Source organism: Tympanuchus pallidicinctus, unplaced genomic scaffold (genome assembly GCF_026119805.1).
Source record: "Tympanuchus pallidicinctus isolate F22 unplaced genomic scaffold, pur_lepc_1.0 scaffold1, whole genome shotgun sequence".
NCBI lineage: Eukaryota > Metazoa > Chordata > Aves > Galliformes > Phasianidae > Tympanuchus > Tympanuchus pallidicinctus.
This window is the reverse complement of record NW_026294618.1, coordinates 108,507,184-108,527,120: the sequence shown is the minus strand read 5'-3', so window position 1 is coordinate 108,527,120 and position 19,937 is coordinate 108,507,184. Positions and strand designations below refer to the sequence as shown.

General features: G+C 37.6%; 1 protein-coding gene across 3 annotated transcripts in view; it reads right to left on the bottom strand.

Moving 5' to 3' along the window:
- LOC128088666 (protocadherin Fat 4-like) overlaps positions 1 to 17,305 on the bottom strand; it is a 45,133-nt gene extending 27,828 nt beyond the window's left edge. For 2 of the 3 annotated variants that reach the window (XM_052699421.1, XM_052699422.1), the window contains exons 1-16: positions 17,100 to 17,305; positions 15,001 to 15,072; positions 11,707 to 11,867; positions 10,558 to 10,602; positions 10,083 to 10,178; positions 9,680 to 9,769; positions 8,841 to 8,951; positions 7,983 to 8,099; positions 6,722 to 6,812; positions 5,798 to 5,910; positions 5,412 to 5,585; positions 4,810 to 4,938; positions 4,393 to 4,548; positions 3,662 to 3,842; positions 2,408 to 2,541; positions 433 to 1,377 (exon numbers count right to left, since the gene is read on the bottom strand). In XM_052699421.1, coding sequence (XP_052555381.1) covers positions 433 to 1,377; positions 2,408 to 2,541; positions 3,662 to 3,842; positions 4,393 to 4,548; positions 4,810 to 4,938; positions 5,412 to 5,585; positions 5,798 to 5,910; positions 6,722 to 6,812; positions 7,983 to 8,099; positions 8,841 to 8,951; positions 9,680 to 9,769; positions 10,083 to 10,178; positions 10,558 to 10,602; positions 11,707 to 11,867; positions 15,001 to 15,072; positions 17,100 to 17,169 — 2,685 coding nt within the window. In that variant the 5' untranslated portion in view covers positions 17,170 to 17,305. The remainder of the gene's footprint in view (positions 1 to 432; positions 1,378 to 2,407; positions 2,542 to 3,661; positions 3,843 to 4,392; positions 4,549 to 4,809; positions 4,939 to 5,411; positions 5,586 to 5,797; positions 5,911 to 6,721; positions 6,813 to 7,982; positions 8,100 to 8,840; positions 8,952 to 9,679; positions 9,770 to 10,082; positions 10,179 to 10,557; positions 10,603 to 11,706; positions 11,868 to 15,000; positions 15,073 to 17,099) is intronic. The other variant, XM_052699423.1, reaches the window with a different exon arrangement.
- Between the last annotated feature and the right edge of the window lie 2,632 nt (positions 17,306 to 19,937).

Below are 19,937 nucleotides of genomic sequence, written 5' to 3'. Positions count from 1 at the left end.
TTTCATCAGGGAGAAAGTTGACTTCGTTACAGAAAATTGCTAACATATTCTAAGACAGAAACAAGTTACCAAGCAATATTAAAACAGAGTTGATTATTTTCCATAACATTTAAGGTTTCTGTTGTTGCTTATTATATGGTATGACATACATGCATTCATCACTTATGCACAGAAAAACAACTTCTGTCCCAGTCTACATGCATTTATTCTTTCCTAGATTCTCTGAGATAGCCAGGAAACTATTTTGTAGGTCTTAACTCCATTGATAAGGGCCGTTTTATTGCTAGTTCCATAGAAAGCAGAATGATGTTTTCATATCACAGAATGTATTTATTGTCAACCATTTAAGAAAATCTCCTTTAGCCCATCTAATACTCTTAAAGAAGAAAATGCTATCCTGATTCATCAAGATGAGATTAATTTGGTACCTACCTCATCATCATCAGTAACACTGAATGTACAGATAGGGCTACCCTTTTCTATGTTTTCAACCACAGCTATATCATAAGTTGCTTGATTAAATTTTGGTGGATTATCATTGACATCCAGTACACGGATAACAACATGCGTGCTAGTGTTAAGACTTGGCTGCCCTCCATCTGATGCCTCCACTTCTACTTCAAATTGCTTTGCAGTTTCATAATCCAGTTGCTGGCTCAGGAAGAACTGTCCAGAGGTCAAGTTGACAAGAAACACTGGTGAGGAAGTTAGAGGTTTTTGGCTGATAATCCTGTACTTCACGAGGGCATTGGTGCCTGCATCCAAATCTGTAGCAGATACTGTCAGTAGTTCACTTCCAAGTGCTTTGTCTTCAGGGACATTCACTTCATATATACTTGATGAGAAGACTGGAGGGTTGTCGTTCACATCATCAATGACAACTGTTACACTGAGAACTGTAGAAAGTCTGGGTTGGCCTTGGTCACTAGCAATCACTTCTAAGTTGTAGATATCTTGCGTTTCTCTGTCCAATTCCTTCTTCAGCAAAATTAATCCTGAGCCATCAATATCCATTTTTTCCTCTGCACCTTTCAGAGTATAAACCACTAATCCATTAAAACCAGTATCCACATCAGTAGCTGGCACACTGGTAACAGAAGTTCCAGCTGGTGCGTTCTCCAGAATCTTAATGGTAGTGTTGGTTACACCAAACACAGGACTGTTATCATTGACATCGGTAACTTGGATAAACACAGTAGCATAGTCAGTAGTAATTCCATCTGACAAGGAAATATTTAGTGTGTAATTATTCTGGGATTCATAGTCCAGTTTGATTTTTGTCCAGATGGTTCCATTGACGTCAACATCAAATGTAGCTGATTCTGTCAATACGCTCAGTATAACTGGTATATGGGGGTTTAGAGACTCATATTTTACCTGTGTAAGATAAAATATTATCCATAAAAGAATTCAAACCAATAAACCACCACTTAAAAAAGAATTGTAGCTTTAACTATGTTCAAATTCATTTTATCAGTTTTACTTACTGAAAATAAGAATCAAGCCGCACTATACACAGAAAAATACAGCTGGAGAGCATTGTCTCTTATTGGAACATCACTGGGACAGAAATGTAAATAATAAAATGCATAACGAAAACAATAGAGTTCAGTTTAACTTTCAGCTCTGCCTTCCTTTTCAAAAAGAAAAGTGAAAAAAATGAACTAACTCAATATTATAAAAATATAACACTGAAACACACCGTATTCTCTCTGATTTGGTATTAAACTTTCCACCTGTCTTCATAATTGCATCTAACTAGGAGTTATCAAAGTGCATAGCATTTTTGGATCAAAATGGGAGACAAGTTCTCTAGAGCCTTCTCAGAAAATGTCCTTCTGACAGCTTTCTAATAGCTACAAAATGGAGTCCTGGTACCTCATGTCTCTGGGTCTCATATGTATCACAAACGGATGAGTGTAAATTGCTTGTAGCTTACCTTTGGGCCACTAGAGTCTTTGTAGAATGTCTAAAGGCAATGAAGAGCTAGAATGAGATTTAAATGTGTCAAGTAGTTCTAGCTGTGAGTTTTGGTGGTTTATTTGTTGAACTGTTTTATTTTTGACAAGTTCCATCGTTAATTTTTGTTTCTTTTGTTTTGCTTTACTTGCTGGTGAGGACAGGTGGTGATGGTGGTGGTGGGGGTTGTTTCCAATGCTGGACAGTAGCAGATAACTGTTTTAATTTTCATTGGGTTATAGGCTTCAAATGATAGACAAGATCAGTGTGTAATAGAAATGAAGCTTAAGCAAATTCATAAATTCAATTTAAAATAAATTCCTTTTTCAAAAATAAATTCGATTCAAAGCATAATTCAAGGGGATATAAAAATTTTGAGCAGGTAAGAAAGAGAATTTCCTTATAACTACCACATCCTACACAGGTGATAAAATAAAGTTGTTCTTACTCTTGCCACTTCAACAGGACTGGCTAGCTCTTCCTTCACAGACACATTATATGTTTTCTGAATAAACTGAGGTCTGGAATCTCCAACCGCAAAGATGTGCACTGGCACCGATGAACTTCTTGGATTTGTGCCACCTGCAATTAAAAGAAAACTGTCTAGCAAAAAAAGAACACACACACAAAACGTCTTCTGCCTAAAAGTATACATACATACACACACACATATATATATATATATATTTCCACTGGTACTGATTTGTTTTGCTTCCCCTCTCCTCCCCTCCCCCCATCCTTACTGTTAGTATTACGGCACTGCTGAGAGGTCCTAATGAAGATCAGATCGTTTATCGAATGTTACGCTTTCAATACATGAAAGTGAATGCACTCTTGAACACTTAATATTTAGCACAGACAGACATAGACCAGTGCACCTCCTGTGCAACTATTCTTCTGCCAGTATTCATTTTATCCACAGAATCATGATTTGAAGACACAAAGCATATATTGAGAAAATCAGAGAGAGAAGCACTGGAAAGATGAAAATACTTCAGATGCTCATGCAGGAGAGGAATATCCTTCCTAGGCTACATTTACCTCTGTCATTATTCAGATTGACTATTCATCAAGTTCTTGTTACTCTCTTAAACCAAAGAAACTCTCAATAAATATGTTTAAGGAAACTACATTTGTTCTAGTCATCCTGAAAATGGTTTCGGCATCTCCGTTTTAGTTTCTCCATGCCCACATGGATGTGAGAACATAGACCAAGTTACTCATTACACTGATCTTTTATTTTACTACCTGTAAATAGACTGAATTATACATTTCTAGAATTTACAGGAATTAAAATTCCTCTAATTTATAACGTATATGCCTGAGTATCAGCCTACTGTCCTGTGCAAAAGCAGTCAATAATTAAGTTAAAGGTAGATATGAGACTTATGTCTATGGAAACCTGCAAAATAATATGAAGCAAACAGATTTAAGAGCATGATCAGAAAGTAGAGTTACAGAGGTAATATTTTGGATGAGTATGACAAATTTTCTCATCTTTAACAAATAAGAACAGGTGAAAATAGGCTCCTAGACTTTGTTTTTTAAAATATCATCCATCTTGAAAACATTCCGTAAGAGGAAGGGAAAGAAAAAACACCAACAAAATGAAAAAATAAAAAACAAAACAAACAAACAAACAAAAACCCCAAAACTTTCATTTGAGATTGTCGTGTTGAGCTGTACTGAAGTCTTGCCTTACCATCAGTAGCTGTTACCCATAGGACAAAGTTCTTACTCTCGTTGACTCTTAATGGGATTACTGCTTTTAAACTGATTTGTCCCGTGGCTTTATCCAATTCAAAGTATCCATCTTCATTGCCACCAGCTAAGACAAAGCTTATTGCTCCATTCATGCCATCATCTGGATCATCAGCAGCAACCTACAGAATAAGTAGTTTTACTCTAGATTTTTGTGGTATTATTAAGAAAAACAGAATTTCTTATTCCTGTGTAGTCTGCAGAGAAAATCATTAATGGAGCAGATACTTATGAATTAATATCATTCTCTTATCTCTCTTACAAAAGTCTGTACATACAAACTAAATACAATGCTTCAGCATAAACAACCTTTCAACAAATTTTACGATTACATCATTTTCTGGATTCCAGCAACATTCTGTTCTCAATAAATACCTCGCAAACAGCCAAGTCCAAGAAATCTATTTTCTCTCTCATGTTCGTAGAATTCAGGATGATAGATCAAGAAAAAAAAAAAATCCTTTGTCATGCATGACCTGGGATACAACAGGAACATCTATGATGCTGTTTTTATGGAATATCTAGAGATACAAGGTTTTAAAGAAAACAGTGGACAGTTTTTGAAATCAGGGAAGTTCAGAAAAGATTTCCATATTCAGAAAGACCATTACACAAACCAAAGCAAGAACTCACTCAATTGAAAGTGTCATTTGTACTTAATACTTCTAGTACCTGAAGAATGGGCATTCCTGCAGTCATATTGATGAAAATAACTTGTTCATATCGTGTTTCTGTAAAAGTTGGGCTGTTGTCATTTTCATCTAGCAACAATATGTTGATTGCAGATTGTGCCTCATCATAAGGTGACAAATGATCTCTGGCAGTGACCTGAAAATGAAGCAGTAAAGATACTTTTTGTTTAGAATGCATGTTCTATAAGTAGGAGGAAGAATGAGCAGCAATTGCAAGCAGAATAAACTCTTATCACTGCAGTGTTATTTCCCTCCGGACAGTTCTAGAGTTGAAGTCTGGATTTGATTCTTCAAGTAAGCTGCTGATTCACTGATTCACTTCAGAGAGAGTCAACTTCTTTCCATGCTTAGATATCTGTTTGTCTCAGCTTGCTTTGCAAAGAAGTGGGCTTATTACCTGTAGATGAATAGATGGTATTTGCTCCCTATCCAACAGTGTGGAGTTCCTCACAGTTAGAATCCCATCTTGACTTATCTGGAAGGGACTATCAGCTGGAGTAAGACTGAACATTCCCTGGAAGCCTCCCTGCAAGCAGTAATGACATCAATTACATTTGCTATTAAACAGGACACTCACCAAGCTATTCCATTAGGATATTTTATTCTTAATATTTTATTGCAGGTGGAGAGCATTTAAGCTTCAGGTGTAATTATGTTTTAGTTCCACAAAAACTGGACTGAGAAACTTGAAAGAAATACATCACTGAGGCTGACGGCTACTTGCAGCTTTATGTCTACTTCTTACTTCTGTACTTTCATGTCAGTAACCTTCAGCAAACCAGGAGGAGCTTCAGAGGCAGAAAAAAGATTTACTCTTGGGCTGCAATACATTCCTCTTCAAAGAAGTGAAATTATGCTCGTTATCATTAAATATATGCAGGTACTCAGAAAAAATACATATCTATACCAACATTCACCACACCCATTTAGTGCAAATGCACTTTAAGGTTTATTTCAGAAGTACAGTGTTTGTAACAACCAAAACTGCATTCATTTTACCTCATCTTTATCAACAGCTTCTACTCGAAGAACTTCCTTTCCATTTGGGAAATTTTCTAGAATTGAGACATTGTAGCTTGACTGTGAAAAAACTGGAAGATTGTCGTTTACATCTTCAATAGTAACCAGTACTACAGCATCAGCTGTTTTCAGAATGTTGTCTTGCTGTGCTGCCTAAAAAACAGAGTTTGTAGCTGTAAATTCCATATACGACATACAATAACATCAAGCCATTCCACCTTAATCTCTTTATTCTGTGTTGTAGATTATGTAAACAATGGATGCCAACTGTGCCTTAACGTTGGCATGAGAAGCACTATTAACAGCAACATAGGCTCTTATGCTAGTTTATGAAATTGAGACTTGAACAGGATAACAATGACTACCTCAATGCCCACAATAAGATAAGGACATTCTTCTCTATCAATTGCAGTCTTTACTTCCAATATTCCACCATCAGCATTGATTGAAAAGGTGTTGCTATAGGCTGGAGGTTTCACTAAAAAACAACAAAATACTGCAGGTTAATGAAAACAAAGCATAACATTAAGGCCAATCTGTCCTTTTTTATGATTCAGTCACAGCAAATTTAACAGACTGTAATGCTACAACGGGATGGCAATAGCAGGGTGGCAAAGTCTTAAGCCACAGTGAATGAGTCCAAATCCAGCAGCCACAGATGCAGAAACGAAGCTGAAGAGCTGCTTGCCTCAGGTAGGAAGGGATCTCTAGCAAGAGATACCCTCACCTCCACTGCCAACCCTTAAATGAGGTCTGGGAAGGGGTGGATCCTGGCTCCTGAGTTCCCACCAGGTGTTCAGTCACTGTTTCAGGTTGTGCATTTCCACTACACAGACATTCCAAATATATGGCTTTTTTTTTTTTTTTTTTTTTTTCTGTCCCTCAGACACCACATTCTAAAAACAATTTTTAGAAAATTCAGTCACATTTCAATGGTCTCAAATTTAGCATCTCAGGAGCTTTTAGCAGTTCTGTCAGAAAGAAAGTCTCCCTATGGAACTGATACTTCTCGCTGGCCCTGATTGAAAATCCTGAATAGAAGATTCCAAGTTGTCTTACATTTTAAATCAGAAATTTACTCTGAAGAGGTTATGAACATGTAGATGTTTCTAAAATAGTTTTAAATAGTTGCCATAATGACTGAAACTCAGCTTGCAGAGCAGCACTGCAGTGAAGATGTACACAGTTAAGACATTTTCTGCCTGTATACTGTACTTCATCATTCTCCTTACTAAGGCAGACATCGTAAGTCACTGCTTGAACATCTAGAAGAAGATAAAAGCTCTTACCTAGCTTGATGCTGTAATATACTTTTTCATTTATACCAGTGTCTCCATCTTTAGCAAATATCTTCTCTGGAAGAATAGACAAAGGACCCAACTAGAAAAAAAAAAAAAAAAGAAAGAAAATACACAAACTTAAATGTATTCATTAAGTAAGTCACCATTCTGATTGTAAAAAGTCAGCTTGGAAAGGAGTTTGAGTAACCTTGTCTTGTGAAAGTTGACCCTGCCCATAGTAGGAAGGTTAGACTTGAACTTTGAGGGCCCCTTCCAATCCAAGCCATCCTATAGATCCATAATCTAATCATTGGGATCCAGAAAAAAAATATTTGTCTGCTATACTGGCTTTACAGAGTGAAATGATGAGCAAAATACTTTATGTATATACCCTGCTTTTTTAAGAAACACCAGACTCTGAAGCAGTAGTCATGATGGAATTAATAGTAACAGCGCTGAACATCTCAGTTCTTTCCATTCCTTTCTTATTAAAAACATGTGAGTCTAGACTGTATCCCTAACAAAAACAGCAACTTTTTTTAAAGATAAAACAATTTCAGAAGACCTAAAGGACTCCTTTCAGACAATTAAAGGTGAGCTTCTAACAAAAGTGATACAAAAGGCATAACACCACAAGTATTGGTGATTTAACACGTTAACATGAAGATGATGATAAATAGGGTTAAGGAAGAGAACTATCCAATTTAACTTCAGTGGATTATTATTGTTGCTACACTGTTATTTTCTTTGGCAGTGGATGCAGAGGCCTGAATTACACAAATACATTCAAACCAGAAATTACATAGAGAAAAAACTTATAACATACACCATAGTTTACAATTTAGATTCTTGTTTTGCTTACTTAAAGAGGAATTACAGTATTTAAAGCTGACAGCATGCAGCTAACCCAAGGACTGATGGGTAGTCAACCACATTTCCAAGTTTACAATATAAGCCCTACTGCAACTCCTGTTAAGTCTGTTTTTGTTTTGGTGTTTGTTGTTCTTTTGTGTGTGCTTGTTTGCTTTTCCCTTCTGAGAAGAATCTGTTTCTGTGGCAGAAAGCTTCATAATTCGTATGGTTGTCCTGCCTACCTGGTACTTGGAGGTCTGCAGTCAATAACCATAAAATCCACCAGTTGGCACAAATCAAGGCAGCCCTCCTTAACCCTCAATTGTAAGCAGCTGAATGAGAAACATTCCTTGAGAGAAAAGCTCTGTGGACAGGAATAGTTCACTTACATCTACAGCATTCAGTGAAAAGCTTTTACCTTGTTTTCACTGATTGCTCCATTGTACACTGATTGACTGAAATAGGGGTTCAATGTGTCATAGTCTTGTACATCAATTATTAGTGATACAATATTGCTGTTGTTTCCAAATCTTTCCTGCATTCCAAGAAGAAAATAAGAAACACTGTGATGAAAGGGCCATTTTTCAATAGAATATAAGAATACAGAAAACACAGAATACAGATAGAGTACAAGCAGAATACAGCAGAATATTATTATTTGTGTTTTGTAATGTCTACATTCTTGCTGTGAGAACTCTTACCTTATCCAGTTCTTCCACTAAGACATTCAATTCTATTAACAATACTATCAAAAGGTGCTCGTTCTTAGTTACTCATTTTGTACCAGACATGTATTTAGAGAGAAGCGTGCAGGATGTAGTAATGGTGCATTTGAAGTAGCCATGCTATTTGCTCAATACTAGAAATATATGTTGCTAAATTATTCTTTTTAGACCTAAGAAGGCAAACGCATAACTTAATCTTAAAAAAAAAAAACAAAAAAAAAACAGAAAAAAGACTGGGTGGTAAGCTGCAGTAATAATAGGACATTAGATCTGCCAGAGAATAAATATGCGGTATAAATATTTAAAAGCACACAGTAAGGAACTTGGGCTGATTTTTTATGAGGAGATTAATGCAGTAACTCAAGTATTAAGAATGAACTACTTTGCCTGCAGTATGACCCAAAATGCAGACAGAACTTTTGTCCATAAACTCTATAACTTAGAGTTTTGAATCCCTAGATTATAGACTTACAGAAGACAAGATATAACAAAGGAGACATCACTGTAGAACTGCTTTGATTCCTACTCTTTTTAAAAATTTTATAGCATACCTTTGCTTGGACTGTTAAATTGAAATGTTTGACCTTGTTGTAATCCAAAGTTTTATTCACCATGATGTTTCCATCTCCTTCCCTTATATAAAAGTAATCAGAGTTTGGGCCCTGAAAAATGAATCAACCACATGTTTTACACAGTCAGTAATGAAATACATTTTCTTTTCTCTTGCCACTTCTATTATTGGACTATTCAAAAATGACAGAGAATCTCCCTAATGACAACTCTGGAAAATGCAAGTCCTTTTCTACTCATTTGACTGCCACTCCTCTCAGTGCCATAAGAGTTTTCATCTGATTTATCTCATCACATGGTCAGAAACTAAAGATTTCACAAATTGCATCATTTCCCCTTTCCCGACTGTAAAAGAAACAGAGGTATCAAGCTCAAAGACGGAGATCTCCATGGCTGATACCTAAAGTTAGTTGAAATAACCTTACTTCCAGTGGCTTATGCATACTCCTCAACAGAAATAAACATCAACAACAAATCTTTGTAGTACTATCTTTAGAAAGGGGGGAAACTGCTTCAATCCTGTTTCTAGTAAAGACAAAGGGTTCCTTAGCTGCACATTAGTAATGCTGCAAAACATTTCACAAACTTAAAGAAATAGATTTACACCTCTTGCATACTTGACAGGTCTTGTAGTAACAATTTTTATGGTCATCATACTGTTCTAACGTTAAGCGATCTTTCTGATGGTTCTGATGGTCACTTTGCTGGTTTGTAATAACAACACTGCAGTACAGCAGTATACATTTGGATCCAGTCACAGGCTGTGATATGTATGAAATATACACTGGTGTTCACTTTTGGGCAAACAAAGAATACTCACCCAAAGGCTGTAACTAATGTGGCTGAACAAAGGTGACAGGTCTTTATCTTGAGCTTCCACTTTTATAACTATGGAATTTATTGCAGATACCTAGAAATAAAGAATATCAAATGCTCAGCCACAATCCCATTTTGTTCTTGCTTCTGACGTCTTGCTTCTTTCTTCCTAAGCAGGAAAAGGTAACCAGTCCCTTTGAAGAAGCAAACTAATTCTAATTTCTATTTCTGTTCAGGTAGCAGAATGTTCCTTCTTTACCTTGTGCCTCCAGCTGGGATGCATGCAGCCCAATCTCGAAAGCGTAGAAGAGTCATGTAAGAGTGCATGTGATTATCTGGTATGACTGGGCCTCAGAAAGCAATTTCAAATACTACATGAGAAATTATTAACATTGGCCATAACCCACCTCGGATACTGAAGTGTTGTAGAGAGCTTGTAGAAATTCTGGAGAATTGTCATTTACATCTTCTAACTGTAAATCCCGTGCATTCTCTATTTCATTCTTCACAATGGGAGCAAAAGACATTAGAAATGACATCAGCAAGGTAGCAGCACAATGCTAACATTTAATTTCATCATATAAAAAGACATCTTCAAAGAGATACCCTTCAGTTCTTAAAGATTTTTAATGTCAGACTACCAGTTTTAACAATGGAGTTTGTGAAAACATTTTAAAAACATTTTTTTAAAAATTTACCTTACATTCACTGAGAACAAAAACACCCATTCCAGTTGGCTTCTTTAAACAGATACATCTTTCATAAGATCTTCATAACTCCCTGCATCACATCTTTGGTATTTCAGAAAATGATCATTTGAATTAAACTTAGACAAAAAAATTGATAACACCTCTGCTTACCATTGATAACACATCTACTTACCATTCCAGACCTTTGGCAAACAATAGAGTAAAAGAGATGGTCACTCTAAAAATGAATAGCAAGTAAATAATATTATCAATATAATCTTCATATGTTTGTCAAACAATCACCATCTCAATGTATACATAGCAAAATTATGCAAAACTTCTAGTACTCGAAACTTCAGTTGTGCCATGCTGAATTGGCAGTTAAACATTCATGGTAAAGGGAGCATAGTTCAGCTTTGTCATTTCAACACCTCATGCCAAAAAACACTGTTCACTGTATATAGCAAGTTTATTGCGGATTATTAACGATAATGTTTAACTGGCTGCGTCTCTTCTGCTGCTGCTACGTGTCAGATTTTACCAACCACATATTGGCTATTCTTTGCAATAGACAATTGACAGAGAATTAGACAAGCCTAAAAAGTATCATAACATATTCAGGAAAGTGTTTTAATTCATTTTAAAAAATATTCAAATAGGAAGTGAAGCGCAAACGAACTGCATTTTCATCAATCAAAAATCTTGACTGTAAGAGTTTTTTTAAAATCGGTGTGGTTCAGTTCTGCCAAGTACAATGCTACCCTGAAAAAGGACAAAAAATGGCTTCCAATTACTGTGCAGTTATACCATTTTTCTATTCAAAGGCAAAACAGTATTGCTTTAGAGATCCCTGGTAGTCCTACAGAGCAACCACGGCCTAGAAGTAAGGCTCCTGATTCTTTTCAGCCAACAGAGGCTAATTCATGTCTGCAGTTAAGCAATAACATAATAATTCATAGGATTAAAGATTGCCTTCTAGCAAATTATAACCAGTCAATTTCACTTCGATGAAGCAATTCATGCCACTAGCGGATAAATTTTAGGAACCTATATTAATAGAGTATTTACAAGTTTTATTACTGAGTAATAATACATGATTAAGGAACCATCTTGACTGCCAAGGTCCCAGCTAAATTTTCAGTTACAGGCAATAGGAGATATTTGGCACAGATTTTATAGACATGTGGATACTGAAGTCTACACTGATGCTTCTGATATGCCGCTCTTTTGTGTACTAACCTGTATCATGAAAGAATAAATATTTAGTGTATATCAGTGTGCTTTTTTTTCACTAGCCAAGAAAACCTTTATGTCTGGATTTTATATGCAGTGAAAGTAATACCTCAATAGAGTCAACATCCAGTGGCTTACGTGTCTTCACTGTTGCATTATTAGTACTAGAATCATACTCCAGCTCCACATAGTCTAAGTGTTCAGGGAACAAAAATTCTCTTAATTTCAAATTTACATTGGGTGGGATATTTATAATCTGTTCTATATCACCTGCGAAAGAAAGTGTAAAATTAGATTGCTTGATGGAAAAGACACAGGTTCATCTCAAAGGTACTGATAAATTATCACTGGTTATGGTTTAGTTAAATTTTATACTAGTTTTGCACTTTGTTATTATCACAACAGATTAAATGCGCTGCTCTTTCAGTAGCAAGTGTGTTGCTTGCTTTGTTAAACATCAAATCCATGCTTGAAAACATGTTTGAAATGTGTTCTTGTAAACAATCCAGTGCAGTGTTACTGGAATAATTATTAAACATAGTTATCTTACACTTATCAAGATATCTGTATTCATGAAATAGTATACATCTTCTCATGGAAGACATCATCAGGGTTGCAAGAAAATCTCTGCTCTCCCAAACCTTCCCCGAGATCTTGAACGTTTTCTATGATCCTCAGGAAGCACACTAACTTAGTCTCTTTCTTACTCCATTGTTTTTGTATTTCAACATTACCAACTTAAGTTAGCAAACCTTAGTGTTGCAACCCCATCTCTTATCTCAACGTGCAGGCTCACTGCCTTGGTCCATAAGCTCCTAAATGAAGGGAACACCTTTTCCTCCAGCTGCAAGGAGTGTCTGGAATACTCCCAGGTACGAGTCCAGTGATAACAGACTATGATTGCGTGCAGGAATAAGGTTCAGTCAGATGGCAGTGAGCACAGAATAATTGTGCTGTATCTCAGGAGTAAAGTGCTAAGATGTATCACATCATCATGTACAATCTTGTCGAAGCTGCTGAAGAAACTGCACTTTGAAATCAAAATCTACCATGTTGCTGATATACCATCTAACCTTCCTTCCAGACATGGGCACATCTGGACAAGCAACAACATGTAGCTGCCTCACAGTGTTCTGTCCAGAGGAGAGACTGACGGAGTCTAACAGAAAACCAAGGAACTGCTTAGAAAACCTTGTTTTTTACTTTTCTTCCTTTGCTACAGATGTGTACATGCACTTATACATGTGATATGCACAAAGTGCTGGACATTTTGCTAGTTGCTTACAAATTAAATGAAGAGGATTCAAGGTAAAAAGCATTTATTTTTCTGTCCCAATACTAGTCGTACACAGCTGCCATGCCCTCACAGAAAACAGTTACTGGAAAAAAAAGTACCACTCTTTGTGGTGTTTTCTGAATCTCTCTGAAAGCGAGAAGCAATTAAGCCTGCTTCTAGACATTCAGCATGTGCCTAGGGCATGCTCCCAAGAAATCCTATGGGTTATTTTCTGTTCTGAAGGGAATGCTCTAGCCACAACTTAGTTCTTGCCTTGCAAAATTATTCCATTCCTGTCAGGCCTATCCTGACTGCCTCTAACATACAGACAACAGCACTACCTTTGAATTAACAACAGCAACCTCTCTGGTTAGTGGGGAAAGGAAGAAAGGAAGGAGTTATTCTGTCCTACATTTGCAATGTAAATACACACTCCAACACACAAACAACCACCAATGTACTGTCTACTTCTGCACTGTGCGCTCTTGCTGCCACTGTCCACACTCAGGTGTGATTTTCTCTCCCAGGAGCAATAACACCTTGCCAGCCAGCGTAAGGAAGTACACATGTGGGTGGTAGATCAATGTCAGGCAGCACAAATTAACTAATCATGGGAATACTATGTGCTATACTAACAAAAGAAACCAGAATAGAAAATGCAAATACATGGAGTGGCCAGCATCAATCCTGTAATTCCCTGCAGTGTAAGCCTGCTTGTTCTGCACCTCATTTCTTCCTTCTACTGCCCATAACAACACAAGAAATTGGCTTTCAGAAAAGCTCCAGGCTAAAGCAGAGTACGCTCCAGACTCACAGCAGGGCTGTGGTGGCAGTAGTTCTCCCTGATGGAGAAGGGAAGAATGAGATCAGATCTTGTGGGCTAACTGAACAAGGTGAACTGTAACCATCTGTATCTTTTCTGCACTTGCTTCCTTTTCATAGTATCATAAAATCCTTAAGAGTCAGAAGGGACTTCTGAAGGCCATCATGCCCAGCTCCTTTGCAATGCACAGGGACACCACAGCTCCATCAGGATGCTCAGGGCCTGATCCAGCCTTGCCTTGAAAGTCTCCAGGGACAGGCATCAACCACATCAGTGGGCAACCTGTTCCAGTGCCTCACCACCCTCACTGTAGAAGATTTTTTCCTTATATCTGCCTTTTTTGAGCTTGAAACCATTTCCCCTTGCTCTATCACCACAGACCCTGATAAAGGTCTGTCCCCTTCTTTCCTGTTGCTCCCTGTTAGACACCAACAGGCCGCTCTCAGGTCACCTCACAGCTTCTCTTCTCCATGCTGAACCCAGCTCTCTCAGCCTGTCCTCATAGGAGAGATGTTCCATTCTGTGGAGCATCTTCGTTACCATTCTCTGGATGCTCTCCAAGAGGCCCACGTCTCTCCTGTACTGAGCACTCCACATCTGGACACAGTGCTCCAGGTGAGGTCTCACAGCACAGAGCAGAGAGGCAGGATCCCCTCCCTCAGCCTGCTGGCCGAGCTGCTTTTGATGCAGCCCAGGATACAGTTGGCTCTGGGCTGGGAGGGCACACTGCTGGCTCGTCTCCAGCTTCCCATCCACCAGTACCACCAGATCCTTTTCATCAGGGCTGTGCTTCATCTTTTCACCCCCCAGTTTGCATTGGTAATGGGGGTTGCCTCAACCCAGTTGCAAGACCTTGCCCTTGGATTTGTTGAGGTTCACATGGGCCCACTGCTCAGCCTGTCTAGGTCTCTCTGGATGACATCCCATCCCTCTGGCCATCAGCATACTTGCTGAGGGTGCACTCAGCCCCATTTATGGCTGTGTCTATTCTGCTAATGAGGTCTTTGGATCAGTGAATATATTTTTCTCATATTTGTTTACCCTACTGAGCAAATTAGAGACCAAATTTTGCCTCAAATTTCACACGCTAAAAAGCACAAATACACCAGAAGGAGCAGTTTGTCATTTAGGTTGCTGCTTTATCCAGTCATGAAAACTACTGTAAAAAAACAAACAAACAAACAAACACAAAAAAACTTATAATACAGATCCACTATAAATTACAGATAGATTATGCAAAGAGTTGAAGCAGTATGTGCACTAAAGAGTAAGTCAGGTAATTCTAGGATCAAATCATAATTTACCTGTATATTCATCTAAAAAGGTTGACAGCTGGAGTGTGGTAGGTGTTGTGTCACAGTCTATGCTTGTGATTTCTAAAAAGAAAATGAAAAATCATGTACGAAAATCAGAGGGGCAATTTCCAGAAAATGCACAAAGTAAAAAATCTTACGCTATATAAAACTCGTGTACATCAATTCAAATTAATTAGATTTATTATGGTGGTACCTCAAAACAATTTTCAGGATTTAGAACAATATTTCACCTGAAATAGATTAGATTGCTGGCTTAGTTCCAATCTGTCCTTTCTCCCCCTTTTATTTCACTGAAGAACTTATAAGCAGCTATTGATAAAAGTTTGAGAAAATGACTAATTGCAGAATTGTTCTTCCTCCCTACCCTGATCAGAATGAAACTTTGGCTTTCTCGCTTAATAGCCATGAATCACTGTACTTTCATTTCCTGCTGAACATTTGCAAAGACCGTGACAAAAGGTCCATGGCCTCGCAAAATATTTTCTACTCTCAAGAAAGCTATAAACACAAATCTATTCATCACCAAATTGTTAAGCAATTCAGGCACATTGATTTGCCTGAATATATTCACTTGAGCTGGCATTTTAAAGTGTGATTTCATACAGAGTAGTAGCTTTCATGTTCTACACTACAACTCAGCGACATCCCTCTACATTTTCTCTCTATGATAAAAAGGGATGGTTTTTTGAGATTGTTGTTTTTTTTTTTTCCTGTATCTACAAATATGCACAGAGAAGTCACACAGATTTTTCTCTTCCTTCCCTGAATAGAATTACTCAGCAAAGCCACCAGAACACATCTGTTGCAGACGCAATGCAACACACGTCCATATTCTTACGGACATTTTTGATCTCACATGGGTTTGTATCGATGCCAAGAATGTCCCAGTCTTTTCCTTCTCATTCTCACTGCATATTCAAATTGGTAAAAGTAATAGTGAACTAATTTTATATGTGAGGCTGATGTCTTTGTCTTTGTCCCACCCTACAGAATCTCATTTATAAAGAAGCAGCAGAGAATTTTTTACACAAGTAACTCTTAAAAAATACTGCAGTGAACTGCTGCTGGTTATGCCTCCACCTCCAAGTATTCAAAAGTCTACTTGGAAAAAGAAGGTTCTGTATTATTGAAGAAGATTAGAAAGGCGGAAGCTTGAAATTGGCTTAAACATTACAATAGAGTTCAATAGAGGAAATTAAATGATTAAACAAAACCTCTTGTTTTTCTTCTCCAAGAAGAAAAAAATTTGCTCAGATTTTCCTGGCTATTCTCTGGAGCCAGCAGAAACAAAGAATCATACAATATCCTGAACGGAAAAGGACCCATAAGAATCATCAACTCCAGCTCTTAACCAGCATAGAACAACCCCAAATCCAAAACCCTATGTCTGAGAACATTGTCCAAATGCTTCTTCAACTCTATGGCCACTGCCCTGGAGTGCTTGTAGTAGTGCACAACCACCTTCTTGGTGAAGGAGCTTTTCCAAATATGCAGCCTGAATTTCCCCTCCACAGGGGAGGATGTTTCAGCACTTTCACTGTTGTGAAATTTCCAGAGAAAGTCTGAAGGACTAAAATCATGTTTAGGTACCCGAATGCTCCTTCTATGCCCAGATTTATCTAGTGAATGACCGTTCTCAGTTTCTGGAAGAGAATTTCTAAAGTCATTACCAGTACAAAGAAGATCAGACATGAAAATGGTAACTACTTCAACTAAATTAACAGAATAGCATAAAGAAATACAAGCAATCCCAACTTCAGATCTAAATGTTGCCATATCTATCTTCAGTCTAGAAATGTTACTCAGTGTCTGCTGCAGATACAAACTAAAAACTTAAGAGTTCAATGAGAACTTGTTAGAATTCAAGAGCAGTGGTTTTCAACACATGATTACAGAGCTTCTTTGTGTCCACAGATCACCTCCATTGATACCAAGAAGATTGGTTGTTCAGGTATTATTTTATCAGTCCAAAAAATAAATGAGTTTTAAACCCCAAGGATTGTAATTGATGTGAATGTAATAAGCTGTTCTACTTCATTAAAAGCAAGACTAGAACCAAAGACATTAATAAAAATGATATTACTTACTTTGTGCATCAAGACAGATGAACATAAGCCAACTAATCAATGCAAAACCCACAGATCTTGAATACGCCATGAGCGTTGCAGAAAAAATATACTACCACAGGCAAAAAAGAGGTTGTTTCTCATATGCAGTATTTTCAAAGATCTACTTCATAGTTTGCAGCTATCAACGAATACTCCAGTGATGAGGAAAGAAACGTGCCAAACCTTTGATAAAAGTCCACAGACTATATAACCTGCTTATCCTGCTTATCATTTTCACCACATGTGATCAAAGTCCATTTTGGGCAGTAAAAATAAACCAACAAGGAAATACTGTTGTGTTACAGCAGAAAAAAAAAAAAAAAAAAAAAAAAAGCTATTTAAAAATTTATTATTTAACATACAGATGAAAATAAATAAATTAGTAACTTAGAATCTGTATGATGTTCTGACCAACAGCAGAGAGATCTACATATTCTCTGGAAAGGAAAACTAAATGGAGTGTGAAAGAGCAAAGGAACCACGTTATTCCTTTTGATTCTATTATACTGAAAGAGTATCTTCTTACAACTCTGTTCCACAAGAAAGAAATACTAATGTTGCAAGAACAATAGTTCCTATTTTTTGTGATGAGAACAGACACCCCTGAAATGTACCTAAGATTTTACAGCTGGTGTATGTTCAGATTTCAGTTTAGCAGGCAGTTAAAACATTTTACTTCAGTGAAGGTACCTCCAAAAAAAGGACAGAAAGTTAGCAGAAGATTTTCAGGGATGACAAACGATTTCTCTGAGCATGAAGTTCGTTTCAAACATCCAGAGGTAACTGAAATCTAGAGGTTGTTTCTTTAATTGAAAGCAACAACCACTTACTCTGAAATGAAACAACTGCCAAAGAAAGGTTCATATCTGTTTGCATCAACACTTTTTTGTCACCACGGATACAAAAGTAATCCCTATAGCTTCAGTGAAAACACAAAACAATAAAACTGCACTTAACTGAATAGCAAATCATTATTACACTTTCCTAGCCTTAAGTAACTGAAATGGAAATGTGGGAACAATTCAATCAGGAGGGTTTAAAAGTATGAAAAGAAGTTTGATCTCTGTTACTCTTTTGAATAAATGCCACATCCAACCATGATTGTCCATTCATTCAGTGATGTCATTACTAGAGCATATCAGAGTCATTTTTTTTCTTGCATGATTGCTACCTGCATCCACGATGACCAGGTCTTAGCAAGACGGTTTGGTGAACTTCACAATGCAGATCTGTGCACAGCATAATTCCTTGAAAGGGTAGGGAGGCAAAAAGACAGATGGAGAAAGAAGGCTAGAGACTTTTCAGTGAGATAAATTTCCTTTAGCTTTCAGTGAACAGCATAACATATATCTCAATGCCACAATACCACATCAGAGGCTATATAACCTCATGTTTATGTAAAAAAAATTGTTCTAGCAACAAATCCTCCTGACCACCAGAAATATTTCAGTGCTGGAATCTTAACCCATTAATGAAGATCTACTGTTAGATATTCCAAGTCACAGCAAAGGCAGAGCAGCCTCAGTATTTTCTAGTAACTTCTGATAGAAAGGTCAATGACAAATCATACTAGACCATAAAGGGTTAAATTCCAGAAAGATCTCCCTCAGTATCTTCAGAGACAGCCTATAAGCTAAAGGAGGCAGGCCATTCTTGTACATAAACCCAGTGCAAAGAAAAAAAAAGAAAAAAGATAATTGAAGGTCACCTACACGTGGGCGTAGAACTCTTTAAGTACAGCTCAAGCCTTTTCAGCAGCTTCTTAGCTGAGATGTTCCTAGTCCAAAGCACCATGTAAGATGCTTTCTTCCAGCTCAGTTACTCTTCTCTGTGATCAGGGCTCTAAGGTCAAAGAGAGGCATCGTGACAGTCCCTGATGAAAAGAAGAATGAGAGCGAGAATATTCTCCTTGGCCTCTCAGAAAAACATGGTGTCAGAGCTGTGGGGATGGAGTGGGCACAGAATATTTGGTCCAACATAGAAGGAGTCTCAGATCATATGAATTCCCTCCACAACGATGCCCATATGATGGAGGGGAATGGAAAAATAAATCATTCCAGGAGCTGCCCTTACTGCTGCCGTACAATTCTGTGAACAACAAACTCAAATTATTCAATAGCTGGAAAAGTTGGTTGAAAACCTTCAAGATTGACAGAAGTTTGAAGGCAGAAGATCTTAGGGGGCAGTTAGAGGAAGGAAAACATTCAGCAGTCCTCTTCTAATGAGCCCTTAGAAAACAGTTGATAAATGAGATGGCATTCCTCAGGGATCCAAAAGAAAGCCTGGATAATGTGAGAGTCCAAATAAAGAAGTTAGAAAACTCAGTGACCCCTCCACACCTTCTGATAAAAACTGAGTATAAGTATGGAGATGACAAAGATGATTACTACTAATGTCTGGTTCACAGACACATCTGCCCAACACAAAGGAAAAGTATGAAAATATCATGCTATGGTCCTAGAGATAAGGATCAATTTCATTAACGTCACTAAGGAATAGGGGAGTGCTCAGGTCAGGGAGTGCATTCCAGCATGAATCAGAGTCCACTGAACACGTGCAAATTTATACTGGTCGGTATGCTGTCCTCAAGTTTGCACAGTGTAGTTCCCTTTCTGGGAGCAAAACGATTGGAAAGTTAACTGTACCCTCATAGGGCAGAAGGATAAATGGCAAGAGATTCTTGCTATTGCCAAACATGGTCTATTTTCTGTGTGTGAGTCACATCCCACCCAGATGACAGGATTCCAGCGAGTCACTGAAACAATATGGCAGACAAACTAGCCAGGATTTTCCCCTCAAGACAGAGAGAACCAGATG